Source organism: Theropithecus gelada, chromosome X (genome assembly GCF_003255815.1).
Source record: "Theropithecus gelada isolate Dixy chromosome X, Tgel_1.0, whole genome shotgun sequence".
NCBI classification, from domain to species: domain Eukaryota; kingdom Metazoa; phylum Chordata; class Mammalia; order Primates; family Cercopithecidae; genus Theropithecus; species Theropithecus gelada.
In genome coordinates this window covers 23,484,988-23,504,275 of record NC_037689.1, presented here as the reverse complement: position 1 = coordinate 23,504,275, position 19,288 = coordinate 23,484,988, and the positions used below count along the sequence as shown (strand labels likewise).

General features: G+C 53.2%; 1 protein-coding gene across 1 annotated transcript in view; it reads right to left on the bottom strand.

Moving 5' to 3' along the window:
* The window catches only part of ASMT (acetylserotonin O-methyltransferase), a 32,732-nt gene extending 23,504 nt beyond the window's left edge, over positions 1 to 9,228 (bottom strand). Inside the window, exons 1-3 of the mRNA XM_025371827.1 lie at positions 8,962 to 9,228; positions 1,986 to 2,160; positions 92 to 221 (exon numbers count right to left, since the gene is read on the bottom strand). Of these exons, the coding sequence (XP_025227612.1) occupies positions 92 to 221; positions 1,986 to 2,160; positions 8,962 to 9,030 (374 nt within the window). The 5' untranslated portion in view covers positions 9,031 to 9,228. The remainder of the gene's footprint in view (positions 1 to 91; positions 222 to 1,985; positions 2,161 to 8,961) is intronic.
* Positions 9,229 to 19,288: the final 10,060 nt, after the last annotated feature.

Below are 19,288 nucleotides of genomic sequence, written 5' to 3'. Positions count from 1 at the left end.
CTCAAAAAAAAAAAAAAGAAACTTTCCCTTTCACCTCCTCCAACGCCCCTTCACCAGCCCCCCGGGGGTACCACCTGGATGCAGCCCCCACCTCACAGCATCTGCCAGGTGGCCCCAGCACCCATAGCTGGTCCTGCCCATGTACTTTAGCAGGTTGCATTGTGAGGTCGGGCTGACCCTGGTCAGGTAGGCACTGGACAGCTCTGTGTTTTGATAGAAAGCTGAAACACACAAAAAAGAACAGGGAAAAAGCAGTGAGATTCCAAGTCCCTGCCAGCAGGACGCTCCCCAGGTCACCAACATGGTGATTTCCACATGATTCCTGCCTGCAAGTGCCAACACCCGCACAGCTGGGCCTTCTGTGGAAGGCACAAAGGTGACCTGGGGCAGCTGTGGCACCCCCGTCGGGTTCGGTTGGGACAAATCCCATCGGGAGTTTTGGGTGGAGGAAGTACAAACACAGTTGAACCATGAGAGGAAACACACATTACATTTCCCCAGTGTCTAAAATAACGTCTTGAGGCCGGGCACGGTGGCTCATGCCTGTCATCCCAGCACTTTGGGAGGCCGAGGCAGGTGGATCACCTGAGGTCAGGAGTTTGAGACCAGCCTGGCCAACAGGGCAAAATCCTGTCTCTACTAAAAATACAAAAACCAGCCTGGCCAGGTAGCGGGCGCCTGTAATCCCAGCTACTGGGGAGGCTGAGGCAGGAGAATTGCTTGAACCCGGGAGGCGGAGGTTGCAGTGAGCCGAGATTGCACCGCTGCAGTCCAGCCTGGGCAACAGAGCGAGACTCTGTCTCAAAAACAGAGCGAGAGGGCCGGGCATGGTGGCTCACTCCTGTAATCCCAGCAGTTTGGGAGGCCGAGGCAGGTGGATCACCTGAGATCAGGACTTTGACACCAGCCTGGCCAACATGGCGAAACCCCGTCTCTACTAAAAATACAAAAATTAGCCGGGTGTGGTGGCTCATGCCTGTAATCCCAGCTACTCAGGAGGCTGGGGCAGGGGAATCGCTTGAACCGGGGAGGCAGAGGTTACAGGGAGCCAAGATCTCACCACTGCATGCCAGCCTGGCGACGGAGTGAAACTCCGTCACAAAAAAAAAAAAAAAAAAAAAGAAAGAAACCCCATAATTCACATAATGTCTCTGGCTGTTTTGTGGGTGTGTATGTGGCTTTGTTTTTTGTTCTGTTTTGTTTTGTTTTGACGCAGGACCTTGCTCTGCTGCCCAGGCTGGAGTGTAGCGGTGCGACCATAGCTCACTGAAGCCTCGAACTCTTAGGCTCAAGCAGTCCTCCTGCCTCAGCCTCCTGAGTAGCTGGGACCACAGGCATGTACCACGACTCCCTGTTCATTTTTGTATTATTATTATTATTATTATTATTATTATTATTATTTTGAGATGCAGTCTTGCTCAGTTGCCCAGGCTCACCGCAACCTCTGCCTCTCAGGTTCAAGCAATTCTTCTGTCTCAGCTTTCCGAATAGCTGGGACCACAGGTGTATACCACCTCTCCCAGTTAATTTTTCTGTCTTTTTTAGAAACGGGGTCTTGCGACGTGGCCCAGGCTGCTCTCGAACTCCTGGGCTCAAGGAATCCCCCAGCCTGGGCCTCGCACTCTGGTAGCTTTGACGTCCCCAGGGCAGACCTCGGTAGCTACGACACAAACCACATGAACCCCCAAACCTGCAAATACAGACAGAATCTCGCTCTGTCACCCAGGCTGGAGTGCAGGGGTGCGATCTCGGCTCACTGCAACCTCTGCCTCCCGGGTTCACGCCGTTCTCCTGCCTCAGCCTCCCCAGTAGCTGAGAAGACAGGTGCCCGTCACCACGCCCGGCTAATGTTTTGTATTTTTTTTAGTAGAAATGGGGTTTCGCGGTGTTAGCCGGGATGGAGACGGTCTGGCTTTGCACAGAACACATGGGCTGCAGGGGGTGGCCCGCTTAAAATGCCTCCTTCAAAACACCCGTGTCCTCACCTTTTCCTGCCCTCGTCTCCACTTTCAACAGCTTCAGGGACACACAGGTGTCCAGCAGGAGCTCTGTCCCGTGGGCGCTGGCCTCCACACCTGCAGCCACTGCTGCCACGTCCAGGGGCCCTGGGGCCTCGGCGAGAAGGTCGAACACCCCCAGCTCGCAAGCGGCGAAGAGAACCTCAGAGGAGGAGCAGAAATAAGAGGTCAGCGCTCAGCCTGACCCTGGGAACCCATGGCCACAGAAACACCCCATAGCACGCCAGGCTGGGGCGGAACGCATTGTTTTATTTACATTTTGATTCATTTCTTTCTTTCTTTCTTTTTTTGAGACGGAGTCAAATGAGGTTGCACCACTATGGAAAACAGGCATCTTTATTTATTTATTTATTTATTTATTTATTTATTTATGTTAATTTATGTATGTATTTTGAGATGACGTCCCACTGCATCGCCCAGGCTGGAGTGCAGGGGCACGATCTCGGCTCACCCGAACCTCCGCCTCCCGGGTTCAAGCGATTCTCCTGCCTCAGTCTCCCGAGTAGCTGGGATGACAGGCCTACGCCACCATCCCTGGCTAATTTTTATATTTTTAGTAAAGACGGGGTTTCACCATGTTAGCCAGGCCGGTCTGGACCTCCTGACCTCAAGTGACCCGCCCTCCTCAGCCTCCCAAAGTGCTGGGAAGACAGGCATGAGCCACCACGCATGGTCCTCTCTCTCTCTTTTTGAGACAGTCTCGCTCTGTTGTCCAGGCTGGAGTGCAGTGGCGCGATCTCAGCTCACTGCAACCTCTGCCTCCTGGGTTCAAGTGATTCTCCTGCCTCCCCGTCCCGAGTAGATGGGATGACAGGCAGGCACCACCATGCCCAGCTAAGTTTTGTATTTTTAGTAGAGACAGGGTTTCTCCATGTTGGCCAGGCTGGTCTCGATCTCCTGACCTCAAGTGATCCACCTGCCTCGACCTCCCAAACTGCTGGGATGACAGACGTGAGCCACTGCATCCAGCAGCTCTTGTTCTAATAACTTTGTATTAACTAATTTTTTCTGTTAAGGGTAGAGAAAGTTTTATTCTGTTAAGGTTGGATTAATAATAATTCTATTAAGATTGTGTTAACTTGTTTCGTTAAGTTTTTATGGTTGTTATTCTGTTAATTATATTAAGGTTGTCTTAGCTCCTGTTTTATTTGTATTAATTAATTACTCTATTAAGGGTGTGTTAGGTTATTCTGTTAAGGTTTTATGAGTTCTTGTTCTTTTTTTTTTTTTTTTTTTGAGACGGAGTCTTGCTCTGTTGCCCAGGCTGGAGTGCAGTGGCCGGATCTCAGCTCACTGCAAGCTCCGCCTCCCGGGTTCCCGCCATTCTCCTGCCTCAGCCTCCCGAGTAGCTGGGACTACAGGCGCCCGCCACCGCGCCCGGCTAATTTTTTGTATTTTTTAGTAGAGACAGGGTTTCACCGTGTTAGCCAGGATGGTCTCGATCTCCTGACCTCGTGATCTGCCTGTCTCGGCCTCCCAAAGTGCTGGGATGACAGGCTTGAGCCCCTGCACCCGGCCAAGTTCTTGTTCTTATGAAGCTTGTATTAAGATGTATTCTATTCAGGTGGTATTACCTTTTTTGTTAAGCTGTTATTAATTCCTGTTTGGTTAAGGTTGCATTGACTGCTTGTTACAGTAAGTCTGCGTCAAGTTTATTCTACTAAGCTTGTATTAGCGCCTTTTCTATTAAACCTAGATTAGGCCGGGCGCAATGGCTCACACCTGTCATCCCAGCACTTTGGGAGGCCGAGGCAGGCAGATCACTTGAGGTCAGGTGTTCGAGACCAGCCTGGCCAACACAGGGAAACCCTGTCTCTACTAAAAATACAAAAAGTAGCCAGGCGTGGTGCATGCCTGTAATCCCACCTGTTCAGAAGGCTGAGGCAGGAGAATGGCATGAACCCAGGAGGCGGAGGTTGCAGTGAGCTGAGATTGCACCACTGCACTCCAGCCTGGGCGACAGAGCGAGACTCGGTCTTAAAAAAAACAAAAAAGCTATATGAATTCTTCTTCTTTAATGTTGTATTAACCTTTTAAAACTAGCATTGTGTTCTGTTTTATTCATTAAAGTTGTATTCATTCCTGTTGGGGATGGGTGAATTAATTGTTCTTTTAAGGGTATGTTAAATGTTATCTTCTTATGTCTACATTCACTCTTGGTCTATGAAAGTTGCATTAACTAATTGTTTCTGTTAAGGGTGTACTAAGCTTGATCTTTTTTTTTCTGCTCCCAAAAAGTTTTATTATTATTATTATTATTATTATACTTTAAGTTCTGGGATACATGTACAGAATGTGCAGGTTTGTTACACTGGTATACATGTGCCATGGTGGTTTGCTGTAGGTATACACCTGCCATGGTGGTCTGCTGTGGGTATACACCTGCCATGGTGGTCTGCTATAGGCATACACCTGCCATAGTGGTTTGCTGTAGGTATACACCTGCCATGGTGGTTTGCTGTGGGTATACACCTGCCATGGTGGTCTGCTGTGGATATACACCTGCCATGGTGGTCTGCTGTGGGTATACACCTGCCATGGTGGTCTGCTGTAGCTATACACCTGCCATGGTGGTCTGCTGCACCCATCAACCTGTCACTTACATTACGTATTTCTCCTAATGCTATCCCCCCCGTAGGCCTCACTTTTTTTTTATTTTTTGAGGATACTGGGTCTGGGTCTGTCTGCCAGGCTGGAGTGCAATGGTACGATCTCGGCTCACTGCAACCTCCACCTCCCAGGGTTCAAGTGATTCTCCTGCCTCAGCCTCCTGAGTAGCTGGTACTAGAGGCACCTGCCACCATGCCCAGGTAATTTTTGTATTTTTAGTAGAGATGGGGTTTCACCATATTGGCCAGGCTGATCTCGAACTCCTGACCTTGTGATCCACCCGCCTCGGCCTCCCAAAGTGCTGGGATGACACGCGTGAGCCACCGCACCCAGCCAAGGGGATACTCAATGTTATCTTCTTATGTCTGTGTTCACTCTTGGTCTATGAAAGTTGCATTAGCTAATTGTTTCTGTTAAGGGTGCACTAAGTTTGATCCTCTTAAGGTGGTATTAACTCTGCCTTAACTCTGGATCTGTTCAACTGCTGACAGCTCCCATGACATGGTATCATGTGCCCTAAAGTGATTGTTCTTCCAAGATTTCGGAGCCAGCAAACCCCCTGTGAACCAGCGACAGGCTTCGAATGAGCAGTCAGTAGCCCCAGCAGGCTGGGTCAAAGGAGGCAAAGGGAGCAGGTGACTGTTGTCTGGGACAGTAACAGAAACCCCACCTCTACTGAAAAATAGAAAAGTTAGCCAGACGCGGTGGCTCACGCCTGTCATCCCAGCACTTTGGGAGGCCGAGGCGGGTGGATCACGAGGTCAGGAGTTCAAGACCAGCCTGGCTAACACGGTGAAACCCCGTCTCTACCAAAAATACAAAAAATGAGCCGGCATACAAAAAATTAGCCGGGCGAGGCGGCGGGCGCCTGTAGTCCCAGCTACTCGGGAGGCTGAGGCAGGAGAATGGCGTGAACCCAGGAGGCGGAGCTTGCGGTGAGCCGAGATCGCGCCACCGCACTCCAGCCTGGGGGACAGAGCGAGACTCCGTCTCAAAAAAAATAAAAATAAAAATAAAAATAGAAAAATTAGCCAGACGTGGTGGCGTGTGCCTGTCATCCTAGCACTTTGAGAGGCCAAGGTGGGCGGATCACTTGAGGTCAGGAGATCGAGACCATCCTGGCTAACACGGTGAAACCCCGTCTCTACCAAAAATACAAAAAATGAGCCGGGCGTGGTGGTGGGCACCTGTAATCCCAGCTACTTGGGAGGCTGAGGCAGGAGAACTGCTTGAACCTGGGAGACAGAGCTTGCAGAGAGCTGAGATTGTGCCATGGCACTCCAGCCTGGGCAACAACAGTGAAACTCCATATCAGAAAAGTAAATAAAAATAAAAAACAAATTAGCTGGGCTTGGTGGCAGGCACCTGTAATCCCAGGTACTCAGGAGGCTGAGGCAGGAGAATCGCTTGAACCCGGGAGGCTGCTCCATGTATGGGTGGCTGGGGAATAGGTATTTCCAACCCTTGGGGGCCTAGGGATAAAATTCAGGGGCTCTACAAACAAGGAACGAGAAGAGATTTCACTCTGATTTTCACTACTTCTTCCTAAGATGGGCTATTCCCGCCAACCATGAGCGTACATTAAACCACAGCCGTGATACAAGAGCCTGAGGGAGCCGGGTGCGGTGGCTCACACCTGTCATCCTAGCACTTTGGAGGCCGAGGTGGATCAACTGAGGGGTTGGGAGTTCGAGACCAGCCTGACCGACATGGAGAATCCCCGTCTCTACTAAAAATACAAAATTATCCGGGCATGGTGGGGTAGTGCCTGTCATCCCAGCTACTAGGGAGGCTGAGGCAGCAGAATCGCTTAAACCTGGGAGGCGGAGGTTGCGGTGAGCCAAGATCGTGCCCCTGCACTCCAGCCCGGGCAACTAGAGTGGAACTCTGGAAAAAAAAAAAAAAACCAATAACAAAAAACCAAAAAATCCTGTGGCTTGCTGACAGAGAACCCACAGATATTTTCATGTCACATGAGAGCTGTTGCGGACGTCTCAAAATACCACCAGCACATGACCCCCTTGCACAATGCTGCTGGTGTTTCTGTTTTTGTTTTGAGACAGAGTCTCACTGTGTCGTCCGGGCTGGAGCGCAGTGGCATCATCTCGGCTCACCGCAACCTCCACCTCCCGAGTTCAAGCGATTCTCCTGCCTCAGCCTCCTGAGTAGCTGGGATGACAGGCACCTGCCACCATGCCTGGCTAATTTTTGTATTTCTAGTAGAGACGGGGTTTCACCATGTGGGTCAGGCTGGTCTCAAACTCCTGACCTCAGGTGATCCTCCCGCCTCGGCCTCCCAAAGTGCTGGGGTGACAGGCGTGAGCCACCGTGCCCGGCCAAGATCTGCTGGTTTCAGTATCCTCATCGCCACCGCCTGCAGCCATCATCTTGGTGTTGCTGTCACGGAAGTTAACCTGCAGGCATCTCTGTGCCTAGGGCTTGTTCAGCCACGAAGCAGTGGAGTTTTGTGTTGTCAAAACTGCAGTTTTACTCAAGAAAAAAAAAAAACGGCGATTGCATGAGAGAAGCCCATTCCCTCAGCCCATGAAGTCAGCCACGGATGCTTTCATTCCAATCGCCTCTTTAGATCTTTGGGAACTGCAGTTGTTCAACATCTGGGCTCACCTCATCAAGACCACGGTACTGTTTAATACCGTTACCCAACGCACTGAACACCCATTCGGGGAGGAAGCTTTAAAAAAAAAAACGCATCCCGCCGGGCGCAGCGGCTCACGCCTGTCGTCCCAGCACTTTGGGAGGCCGAGGCCGGCAGATCCCTTGAAGTCAAGAGTTCAAGCCCAGCCTGGTCAACATAGTGAAACCCCCCCATCTCTACTAAAAAATAGAAAAATTAGGCCGGGTGCTGCAGCTCACGCCTGTAATCCCAGCACTTTGGGAGGCCGAGGCGGGCGGATCACGAGGTCAGGAGATCGAGACCAGCCTGGCTAACACGGTGAAACCCCGTCTCTACTAAAAATACAAAAAACTAGCCGGGCGAGGTGGCGGGCGCCTGTGGTCCCAGCTACTCGGGAGGCTGAGGCAGGAGAATGGCGGGAACCCGGGAGACAGAGCTTGCAGTGAGCTGAGACTGTGCCACTGGGCTCCAGCCTGGGGGACACAGCGAGACTCAGTCTCAAAAAATAAAAAGAAAAGAAAAGAAAACTTAGCGGGACGTGGTGGCAGGTGCCTGTAATCCTAGCACTTTGGGAGGCCGAGGCGGGTGGATCACCTGAGGTCAGGAGTTTGAGACCAGCCCGGTCCATATGGTGAAACCCCGTCTGTACCAAAAATTAAAAAAATTAGCTGGGCGTGGTGGCAGGTGCCTGTAATCCCAGCTATTCGGGAGGCTGAGGCAGAACTGCTTGAACCCGGGAGGTGGAGGTCGCAGTGAGCTGAGATCATACCACTGCATTCCAGCCTGGGCAACAAGAGTGAAATTCCATATCAGAAAAATAAATAAATAAATAAATAAAAATTAAAAATAAAAAAATTAGCCGGGCGTGGTGGCTGGCGCCTGTCATCCCAGCTACTCGGGAGGCTGAGGCAGGAGAATGGCTGGAACCCGGGAGGCAGAGGCTGCAGTGAGCCGAGATCACACCACTGCACTCCAGCCTGGGAGACAGAGCAAGACTCTGTCTGAAAATTAAAAAAAAATAAAGAATAAATAAAAAAATAAATCTCTGACTTATCTCTATGTTTGCATTAAAGTGAAATTCATAAAATTCACCATTAACCATTCTTGTTTTGTGTGTGTTTTTTTTGTTCCTGTTTTTTCTTTTCTTTTTTTTTTTTTTTGAGACAGAGTCTCGCTCTGTCGCCCAGGCTGGAGTGCAGTGGTGCGATCTCGGCTCACTGCAAGCTCCGCCTCCCGGGTTCAAGCCATTCTCCTGCCTCAGCGTCCCGAGTAGCTGGGATTACAGGCATGCACCACCAAGCCCAGCTAATGTGTGTATTTTCAGTAGAGACGGGGTTTCACCATATTGGCCAGGCTGGTCTCGAACTCCTGACCTCGTGATCTGCCCGCCTCAGCCTCCCAAAATGCTGAGATGACAGGCGTGAGCCACTGTGCCCGGCCCAATGTACCCACATATATTGACTGATGTCTCATGTCTGCCTAAAATGTGTAAAATGAAGCTGCCCCCGGACCACCTTGGACACACATCCTCAGGACCTCCTGAGGCTTTGTTGCAGGTGCACGTCTCTCCCGGTGGGAAATAAACCTCCTGAAACGATGGAGACTCGTCATTTTTCTCGATCGACACTCCCCACAGTGGAACGTGAGTGTGATGAACGGAAGTCTACTCGCCTGCTTGTCCCACAGAGCGTATCCTACCTGGGACACCATGAAGCCGTTGGTGTACTCATTGAGGAGGCGATAGCCGTCGTCCCCTGAGGAACCCATGTCGTCTCCAATCCAGCCGCGGCGTCCGGAGCCTCTGGAGCGTTTGCTTCTAGGAGCACGGAGCCTGCTGGCAAGCTGGGAAGGAGGGACCCGCTCACGGCTGCTGTCTGAATCTCCCTGCTGGCTGCCCAGTACTCAAACAAAGACAGATCACTCTAGAAACTCGCATTAACCTTATTAGGGGATCACAAAGCGTGTCGGAATTCCCCGGCTTTCTGCGCGGGCCCTTCCGCAGCCCTAAAATAGTCTGCCTGAGGCCTCCCCTGAGCCGTGGAGTCATCAGCTGTAGAACTGATCCCAGACCAATACGCTCACCCCTCAAAAAACAGTTCTCTCATACATCTAGACGCTGGAAGTTCAACATCAAGATGCCAGCGGGCCAGCCTGGGCAACATACTGAGACCCCTTTTTTTTTTTTTCCTTTTTTGTTGAGATGCAGTGTTGCTCTGTCGCCCAGGCTGGAGTGCAGTGGTGCAATCTCAGCTCGCTGCAACCTCCACCTCCCGGGTTCAAGCGATTCTCCTGCCTCAGCCTCCCAAGTAGCTGGGACGACAGGTGCCCGCCACCACGCCTGGGTAATTTTTGTATTTTTAGTAGAGACAGGGTTTTGCCATGTTGGCCAGGCTGGTCTCAAACTCCTGACCTCAGGTGATCCACCCGCCTCAGCCTCCCAAAGTGTTGGGATGACAGGCATGAGCCACTGTGCCTGGCTACTTTTTGAATTCTTTGTAGAGATGGGGGTTTCACTGTGTTGCCCAGGCTGGTCTCGAACTCCTGACTTCAAGAGATTCTCCCACTTCAGCCTAGATATCTTGCAATGTTTATTTGAACAATCTAAATGCCTGCATATAATTAATATGTGATCGTGCCAGGGCCAGGTGCGGGGGCTCACGCCTGTCATCCTAGCACTCTGGGAGGCTGAGGCAGGCAGATCACGAGGTCAGGAGATCGAGATCATCCTGGCGAACACGGTGAAACCCCGTCTCTACTAAAAATACAAAAAACTAGCCGGGCGTGGTGGTGGGCACCTGTAGTCCCAGCTACTCGGGAGGCTGAAGCAGGAGAATGGCGTGAACCTGGGAGGCGGAGGTTACAGTGAGCTGAGATCGCGCCACTGCACTCCAGCCTGGGCGACAGAGTGAGACTCTGTCTCAAGAAAAAAAAAAAAAAAAATGTGACCATGCCAGGCCTTAGCCCCATTTCTGCGGACGCATGGCATGTGTGGGGGCGAAGGAAAGGTTCAAAGTGGGAGCCCGACTCCATCTTGGCAGGAACGCCTGTTTGTTTTTGGTTGGATAGAAAGTGGAATGTAATATATCTAGAGTGATTTTTTTTTTTTTTTTTGAGACAGTCTCACCCTTGTCATCTAGGCTGGAGTGCAGTGGCCGGATCTCAGCTCACCGCAACCTCTGCCTCCCGGGTTCAAGCCATTCTCCTGTCTCAGCCTCCCGAGTAGCTGCGATTACAGGCACCCGCCACCATGCCCGGCTAATTTTGTATTTTTAGTAGAGACAGGGTTTCACTGTGTTGGTCAGGCTGGTCTCGAACTCCTGACCTCAGGTGATCCACTTGCCTCGGCCTCCCAAAGTGCTGGGATGACAGGAGTGAGCCACCGCGCCCGTCCTCCGAGTGATTTTCTAGGGAAGAATATAAACACAGCCTTACCCGGGTGCGGTGGCTTCCCAGCAATTTGGGGCAGATCACCTGAGGTCAGGAGTTTGAGACCAGCCTGGCCAACATGGTGAAACCCTGACTCTACTAAAAATACAAAAATTAGCCAGGTGTGGTGGCTCAAGTCTGTCATCCCAGCCCTTTAGGAGGCTGAGGCGGGAGGATCACTTGAGGTCAGGAGTTCAAGACCAGCCTGGCCAACATGGTGAAACCCCATCTCTACTAAAAATACAAAAATTGGGCGGGCGTGGTGGCTCACGCCTGTCATCCCAGCTACTTGGGAGGCTGAGGCAGGAGAATGGCGTGAACCCGGGAGGCGGAGGTTGTGGTGAGCTGAGATCCGGCCACTGCACTCCAGCCTGGGGGACAGAGTGAGAGTCTGTCTCAAAAAGAAAGGAAGAAGAAAGAAAAGAAAAGAAGGAAAGAAAAGAGAGAGAGAGAGAAGGGAAGGAAGGAAGGAAGGAAGGAAGGAAGGAAGGAAGGAAGGAAGGAAGGAAAGAAGGAAGGAAGGAAGGAAAGAAGGAAGGAATGAAGGAAGGAAGGAAGGAAGGAGAGAAAGAGAGATAGAGAGAGAAAGAAAACAGAAAGAAAGAGAAAGAAAGAAGGAAAGAAAGAAAGAAAGAAAGAAAGAAAGAAAGAAAGAAAGAAAGAAAGAAAGAAAGGAAGGAAGGAAGGAAGGAAGGAAGGAAAAGAAAGAAAGGGAAAAGGAAAGGAAGGGAAGGAAAGGAAAGGAAAAGAAAAGAAAGAAAGAAAAGAGAAAAGAAAGCAGGGAGGGAGGAAGGAAGGGAGGTAGAGAGAGAGAGAAAGAAAGAAAGGAAAGGAGGGAGGGAGGGAAGGAAAGAAGGAAGGAAGGAAAGAAGGAAGGGAGGGAGGGAGGGAGGGAAAGAGAGAAAGAAAGAGAGAAGGCCTTGAAGTTCAGAGCGACGAAGGGTCCTTGGGGACTCCAGGGGACTCCAGGGGACACCTGGAGACAGACAGGGCTGGCCCCCGATCACATTTGCTTAATGGAACCCCAGAGCCACTGTCAGGCGGCCCAATCTCTGCCTGCTGAGCGGATTTCTCAGGGATCTGAGTTAAGGCGATTACGTGAGGCATTGAGAAGGGCAGGGACACGGTGACTAGAGAATGGAGACTTACAAAGGACATGAACGGACACTTGTCTTGTTTTTGAGACGGAGTCTCGCTCTGTCACCAGGCTGGAGTGCAGTGGCTGCGATCTGGGCTCACTGCATCCTCCGCCTCCCGGGTTCCCGCCATTCTCCTGCCTCAGCCTCCTGAGTAGCTGGGATAACAGGCACCTGCCACCGCGCCCGGCTAGTTTTTGTATTTTCAGTAGAGTCGGGGTTTCACCATGTTGGCCAGGATGGTCTCGATCTCTTGACCTTGTGATCCGCCTGCCTCGGCCTCCCAGAGTGCTGGGATGACAGGCGTGAGCCACCGCGCCCGACCGACAGACACTTCTGAAAAACAAGACACACTCGTGGCTGACAAACATATTGTATTAGTCCGTTTTCATGCTGCTGACAAAGGCATACCTCAGACTGGGTAATTTATAAAGAAACAAAAATGTTTAATGGTCTCACAGTTCCACGCGGCCAGAGAGGCCTCCACAGCCACGGCGGGGAAGCGAAGGAGAAGCGAAGGCAGGTCTTACAGCCGGCAGCAGGCAAGAGGGCATGCGCCGCGGATCTCCCGTTTATAAAACCATCAGATCTCAGGCCAGGTGTGGTGGATCACACGTGTCACCCCAGCAATCTGGGAGAGGCTAAGACAGCCAGATCATGTGAGGTCAGGAGTTCCAGACCCGCCTGGCCAACATGGTGAAACCCCCGTCTCTACTACAAATACAAAAAATTAGCTGGGCCTGGTGGCGGTGCACGTCTGTCATCCCAGCTACTCGGGAGGCTGAGGCAGGAGAATGGCGGGAACCCGGGAGGTGGAGGTTGCAGTGAGCCGAGATCACGCCCCTGCAGTGCAGCTTGGGAGACAGAGCGAGACTCTATCTCAAAAAAAAAGATGAAGATGTTAGAAGGTGATTTGAGGGTGTGGACAGCAGCGGAGGGGAGGGAGAGCTGGATTCTGGGGTGAAGGTGGTTGTGGAATTCTTTGAAATCTGAGGCAGGAGGGACCGGGTGGGTGCTCCCAGGAGAGGCCATCCATGCCAGATGGAGCGGCAGGTACCGAGCCCGTGGGGGAGCGGCAGTGCGTGCAGGCTGTTCAAACGAAAACCGAGAACCCTGTGTGGCCGGAGCATCTGAAAAGACAGAGGAAGGGGAGGGGGCCGGTGGATAGCAGACAGGCTGGTTTTAAAAACCCTCAGGGACATTGCCCGGACCCCCGTCCGTCACCACCTTGAGACAGGGTCTGGCAGGACGGTTTCGGGAGAGGCCTGCGTGGTCTGGACACGGTCAGAAGCTGCCATTTGGGGATGGGATGTTTGGGAGATAGAGTTGGCCAGAAACCCCAGGAGCTTGTGTACAACTCGGGCAAGTGGGACGGCCTGGAGGCCTGGCTGGAATAGGGGCAGGGGTGGCCTGGGGTCTTAGCTGGAGTACGGTCAGGGGAGGCCTGGGGTCTTAGCTGGAGTACGGTCAGGGGAGGCCTGGTGTCTTAGCTGGAGTAGGGGCAGGGGTGGCCTGGAGGTTTGGCTGGAGTAGGGGCAGGGGTGGCCTGGGGTCTTAGCTGGAGTAGGGTCAGGGGAGGCCTGGGGTCTTAGCTGGAGTAGGGGCAGGAGTGGCCTGGGGTCTTAGCTGGAGTACGGTCAGGGGAGGCCTGGGGTCTTAGGTGGAGTAGGGTCAGGGGAGGCCTGGGGTCTTAGCTGGAGTAGGGGCAGGGGTGGCCTGGAGGTTTGGCTGAAGTAGGGGTGAGGAGAGCAGCCATTTCTCTTACCGTCTCCTGTCTCTGAAGAGGAGGAGGAAATAAAAGTTGAAAAACAACAGGAATGAAGTCAGCGGCAAGACCAGCCGGGCGCCACGGATGACCAGGCCTGAGGTTAAAAGATTAACGCCCCCCTGACTCTAACCCCATGTGCTCTCCATCTAGCACGACCCTTTCACGTGGAACCCCTTCGAGTTGTAAGCCCTTCAAAGGGCCAGGAACTCTGTCTTCCGGGAGCTCGGCTCTTAAGACTTGAGTCTGCCGACGCTCCTGGCGGAATACAGCCGAGACCTTTCTTAACCTGGTGTCTGAGGGGTTTTTGTCCATGGCTAGTCCTGCTACAGGGGCAGGAGTGGCCTGGAGGTTTGGCTGGAGCAGGGGCAGGGGCGGCCTGGAGGTTTGGCTGGAGTAGGGGACAGGGGCGGCCTGGAGGCTTGGCTGGAGTAGGGGACAGGGGCGGCCTGGAGGCTTGGCTGGAGTAGGGGACGGGGCGGCCTGGAGGTTTGGCTGGAGCAGGGGACAGGGGCGGCCTGGAGGTTTGGCTGGAGTAGGGGACGGGGCGGCCTGGAGGCTTGGCTGGAGCAGGGGACGGGGCGGCCTGGAGGGTTGGCTGGAGTAGGGGACGGGGCGGCCTGGAGGGTTGGCTGGAGCAGGGACAGGGGCGGCCTGGAGGTTTGGCTGGAGCAGGGGCAGGGGCAGCCTGGAGGTTTGGCTGGAGCAGGGGCAGGGGCGGCCTGGAGGTTTGGCTGGAGCAGGGGCAGGGGCGGCCTGGAGGCTTGGCTGGAGCAGGGGACAGGGGCGGCCTGGAGGTTTGGCTGGAGCAGGGGACGGGGCGGCCTGGAGGTTTGGCTGGAGTAGGGGACGGGGCGGCCTGGAAGTTTGGCTGGAGTAGGGGAAGGGCTGGCCTGGAGGCTCGGGCCCCTGAAGCTTCCTACAGGTCTCGCAGGCTCACTGGGGCAGCGGCAGCAGGAGAGGAGGGGCCCGAGAGATTGAGAAGAGCCTGGGACCCTCCCGGCCAGGCCAGCGTGGTGTCCCCACAGCCCCAGAATGCAGAAGATCCAGGGCTGGGCGGGTTTGCAGGGCACGGAGGCTGGGATTTGGCGGGGATATGTGGTGTCTGAGATGCCTGTGGGGTGATTGGCCCTGGACGGTCAGGTGTGTGGGTCCTGCTCTGGGGCAACTGTCACAAAATAGCTGGCTGCTCCTCCATTCTCCCAAGGGAATGTCCTGTTGCTTTGGTTTTTTTTTTTTTTTGGTGACAGAGGCTTGCTCTGTTGCCCAGGCTGGAGTGCAGTGGCAGGATCTCGGCTCACGGCAACCTCCGCCTCCCTGGTTCATGCCATTCTCCTGCCTCAGCCTCCCGAGTAGCTGGGACTACAGGTTCCCGCCACCGCACCTGGCTAATTTTTGTATTTTTAGTATAGACGGGGTTTCACCGTGTTCGCCAGGATGGTCTCGATCTCCTGACTTTGTGATCCGCCCACCTCGGCCTCCCAAAGTGCTGGGATGACAGGCGTGAGCCACCGCGCCCGGCCGACGTGCTGTTGCTTTTACCTCCCAATGACCCTGGCACAGGTGGGCCTCCGGACTGAGTGCCCCGGTGGTCTCTCTGGCAGCCTGGACAACAGGCATTTGCTGCAGACAGGGGACGGAGTGATGGGAGAAGGTTTTCACCAGAAGCAGAGGCAGGAGCTGAGTGAGGTGGGGTGCAGGGAAGTGTCCCCACCGTCTGGGACGGAGGCGGCAGCCCCTGTGATCCAGCCGCCAGGTGCAAACTCCAGAGGTTTGCTGGAGCAGCGTACAGCGGGGAGGGGAGGGGGTTAAGCTCCTGCTTTGAGTCAGGCTGCACTGGAGAGCAAGGCGGGAAACATGGGATGCCCCAGCTCCTGGACGGGTGGACAGGGCTCGAGGACACCACCAGGAGGGTGTTCATGTCCTCCAGCAGGTGGGAAGGAGGATGAGCCAGTGAGGAGGGGCAGGTGCCCAGGAGGGAGGCGTGGGAGGGATCACCCACGGGACACCTGGGTGATGCTGGTCTGCCCACAGCTTCAGCATCCCCTGGGAAGCCACCGTTGGAGATGCTGGAGGCCTGCAGAGAGGCACCCTGTAGCCCCAGCCCAGGGCAACACATCGCCATCTGGACATCCACGGCTATGGCCGGGGGCCAGGGTCTCTCCTTTACCCCATTTCTCTACAGTGCTTTTTATTTTGTATGTATGTGTTTCTTTATTTATTTAGAGACGGAGTCTCGCTCTGTCGCCCAGGCTGGAGTGCAGTGGCGCGATCTCGGCTCACTGCGAGCTCCGCCTCCCGGGTTCACGCCATTCTCCTGCCTCAGCCTCCCGAGTAGCTGGGACTACAGGCACCTGCCACCCCCCCTCCCCCGCTAATTTTTTTTTGTATTTTTAGTAGAGACGGGGTTTCACCGTGTTAGCCAGGATGGTCTCGATCTCCTGACCTCGTGATCTGCCCGCCTCAGCCTCCCAAAGTGCTGGGATTATAGGGTCACACCCAGCTAGTTTAAAAACGTAAAAGTTTCCATATGTTTGCTAGAGACGAGGTCTCACCATGTTGCCCAGGCTGGTCTCCAACGCCTGGACTCGGTCAATCCTCCTGCCTCAGCCTCCTGAGCAGCTGGGACGACAGGTGCCTGCCACCAAGCCCGATTAATTTTTTATTTTTGTAGAGATGGGGTCTTGCTTTGTTGCCCAGGCTGTTCTCGAACTCCTGGACGCAAGTGATCCTCCTGCTACGGCCTCCCAGAGTGCTGGGCTTACAGGCACGAGCCGCCCGAGGCATTTGTAATATCACCTCAACTTTTTCAAAAATGCAGGTGGTGCCATTTTAGACAAAGAATACATAATTTTTCAAAACATCTTTGGTTCGTCCTGAAGGCGAGGGCCTATAGAATTTGAACACTATCGCAATCTAATAACCAAAACCATCCATTTACACAATACAGGTGAACAAATTAACACCAGTTCATGTCATATTGACACTTTTGAAATACATATTTATTTGAGACGGAACCTTACTCTGTCGCCCAGGCTGGAGTGCAGTGGGGTGATCTCAGCTCACTGCAACCTCCACTTCCCGGGTTCAAGCAATTCTCATGCCTCAGCCCCCCGAGTAGCTGGGACGACAGGTGCCCGCCACCAGGCATGGCTAATTTTTGTATTTTTAGTAGAGATGGGGTTTCACCATGTTGGCTGGGCCGGTCTGGAACTCCTGACCTCAGGTGATCCACCTGCCTTGGCCTCCCAGAGTGCTGGGATGACAGACGTGAGCCACCGTGCCCGGGCCACTGTTTTTTTGTTTGTTTGTTTGTTTTTTTACCTTGACATATTATAGATTTAGGGCATAGAAGTGCGGTTTTGTTGCCCTGGAGGCTGTTACTTTAATTGAAATCAAGGAGACGCAGAAAGTCAAACGCAACGTGTTCTCACTTCTGAGTGGGAGCTGAACGTGTCCACGTGGGCACAGAGAGTGCAATCGTAGACACACCACTGCTTTCTTCACATGCACCCGTATCCCCAGCCTCCTGCCCGCTGGAATTCCAAGCGGCACTTTTGAACCTGAAAGTTTACCTGGCGAGGCTGGGTGCAGTGGCTCACGCCTGTCATCCCAGCACCTTGAAACGCAGGTGGATCACCTGAGGTCAGGAGTTCGAGACCAGCCTGGTCAACATGGTGAAACCCCCCGTCTCTACTAAAAATACAAAAAATAGCCAGGCACAGTGGCATGTGCCTGTAGTCCCAGCTACTCGGGAGGCCGAGGCAGCAGAATTGCTTGAACCCGGGAGACGGAGGTTGCAGTGAGCCGAGATTGTGCCACCGCACTCCAGCCTGGGAGACTGTCCTGAAAAAAAAAAAAAAAGGGAAGGAGCCCAGCATGGTCACCGTGACACACGTCATACTCAACAGGGAAGTCTGATTTTTTTTTTTTTTTTTGGAGATGGAGTCTCGTTCTGTCGCCCAGGCTGGAGTGCAGTGGCGCCATCTCAGCTCACTGCAAGCTCCGCCTCCCGGGTTCACAGCGTTCTCCTGTCTCAGCCTCCCAAGTAGCTGGGACTACAGGTGCCGCCACCACGCCCGGCTAGTTTTTTGTATTTTTAGTAGAGACGGGGTTTCACCGTGTTAGCCAGGCTGGTCTCAATCTCCTGACCTCGTGATCTGCCCACCTCGGCCTCCAAAGTGCTGGGATGACAGGCGTGAGCCACCGCACCGGCCAGGAGAAGTTTGATTTTTTTTTGGCTAAAAGACATCCTGAGATCCCAACTGAACACATGTGGCAAATCAGTTCAGAACTAAGCATCATAAAACGATATGAATGAGAGGATCACACGTTCTCACTCCTATTTTGGAATAAATCCATTCTTTTTCTGTTCTGCCAGGTGGAATTCAAATTCATTGCAGATTTATTTATTATTATTATTTCTGAGACAGAGCTTCATTTTTGTGGCCCAGGCTGGAGTGCAGTGGCGCGATCTTGGCTCACTAAAACCTCTGCCCCCCAGGTTCAAGTGATTCTCCTGCCTCAGCCTCCCGAGTGGCTGGGACTACAGGCATGTGCCACCACACCCGGCTAATTTTTGTATTTTTAGTAGAGACGGGGTTTCACCATGTTGGCCAGGCTGGTCTTGAACTCCTGACCTCAGGTGATCCACCGGCCTCGGTCTCCCAAAGTGCTGGGATGACAGGCGTGAGCCACCGCGCCTGGCCAATTGTGGCTATTTTTAATGACCCATGACGAGATAATGATCCCAATTACTAGAAAGGGACTCAGCACAAAATGCCCTAAATCACAAGACGGAGAGAGACAAAGAGAGACTAAAATAGAGATCGGGAGAGAGGGCGAGCAGAGGGGAAGCTGGGCGAGAAGACAGAAGGATGCATTAAGAGAGGAGAGACTGCCTGGCACGGTGGCTCACGCCTGTCATCCCAGCACTTTGGAGGCTGAGGCGGGCGGATCACGAGGTCAGGAGTTCAAGACCAGCCTGACCAACACGGTGAAACCCCATCTCTACGAAAAATCAGCCAGGCATGGTGGCGGGCGCCTGTAGTCCCAGCTACTCGGGAGGCTGAGGCAGGAGAATGGCGTGAACCCGGGAGGCGGAGGTTGCAGTGAGCCGAGATCGCGCCACTGCACTCCAGCCTGGGAGACAGAGCGAGACTCCGTCTCGAAAAAATTAAAAAAAAAAAAAAAAGAGAGAGGAGGAGAGACAAAGAGAGACAAAAACAGAGATCGGGAGAGAGGAGAAGCACAGGGGAAGCTGGGCGAGAGGAGAGAAGGAAGGATTAAGAGAGGAGAGAAGAGACAGGAGGGAGACACTGAGAAGGGTTGGGAGAGAGAGGGAGAAATTTCTAGAAAAAAAATAAAAGTATTGGTAACATGGAAAATCCGACCTGAACTCACAATGTTGACGTTTCTCAAGCCTCAGAGGATCCAACCAAACGATGGAGGTTCCAGAGAAACACTGACCTGTGTGTTCCACACACAGCTCCCACTCCCCCGCCCCTCACCTTGCAGAAGGCAAGCTGTTCGGGGAACCGGTTCAGAATCAGGCATTCTAGCTCCTGAATCTACATTCTTCGTGTTGCTCCCATGCCTCTAAAAGCAACTGCAATAAGTCACTGCAATGTCTCACACACACACAAATACTTTATTTTTGAGATGGAGTCTGGCTCTGTCGCCCAGGCTGGAGTGCAGT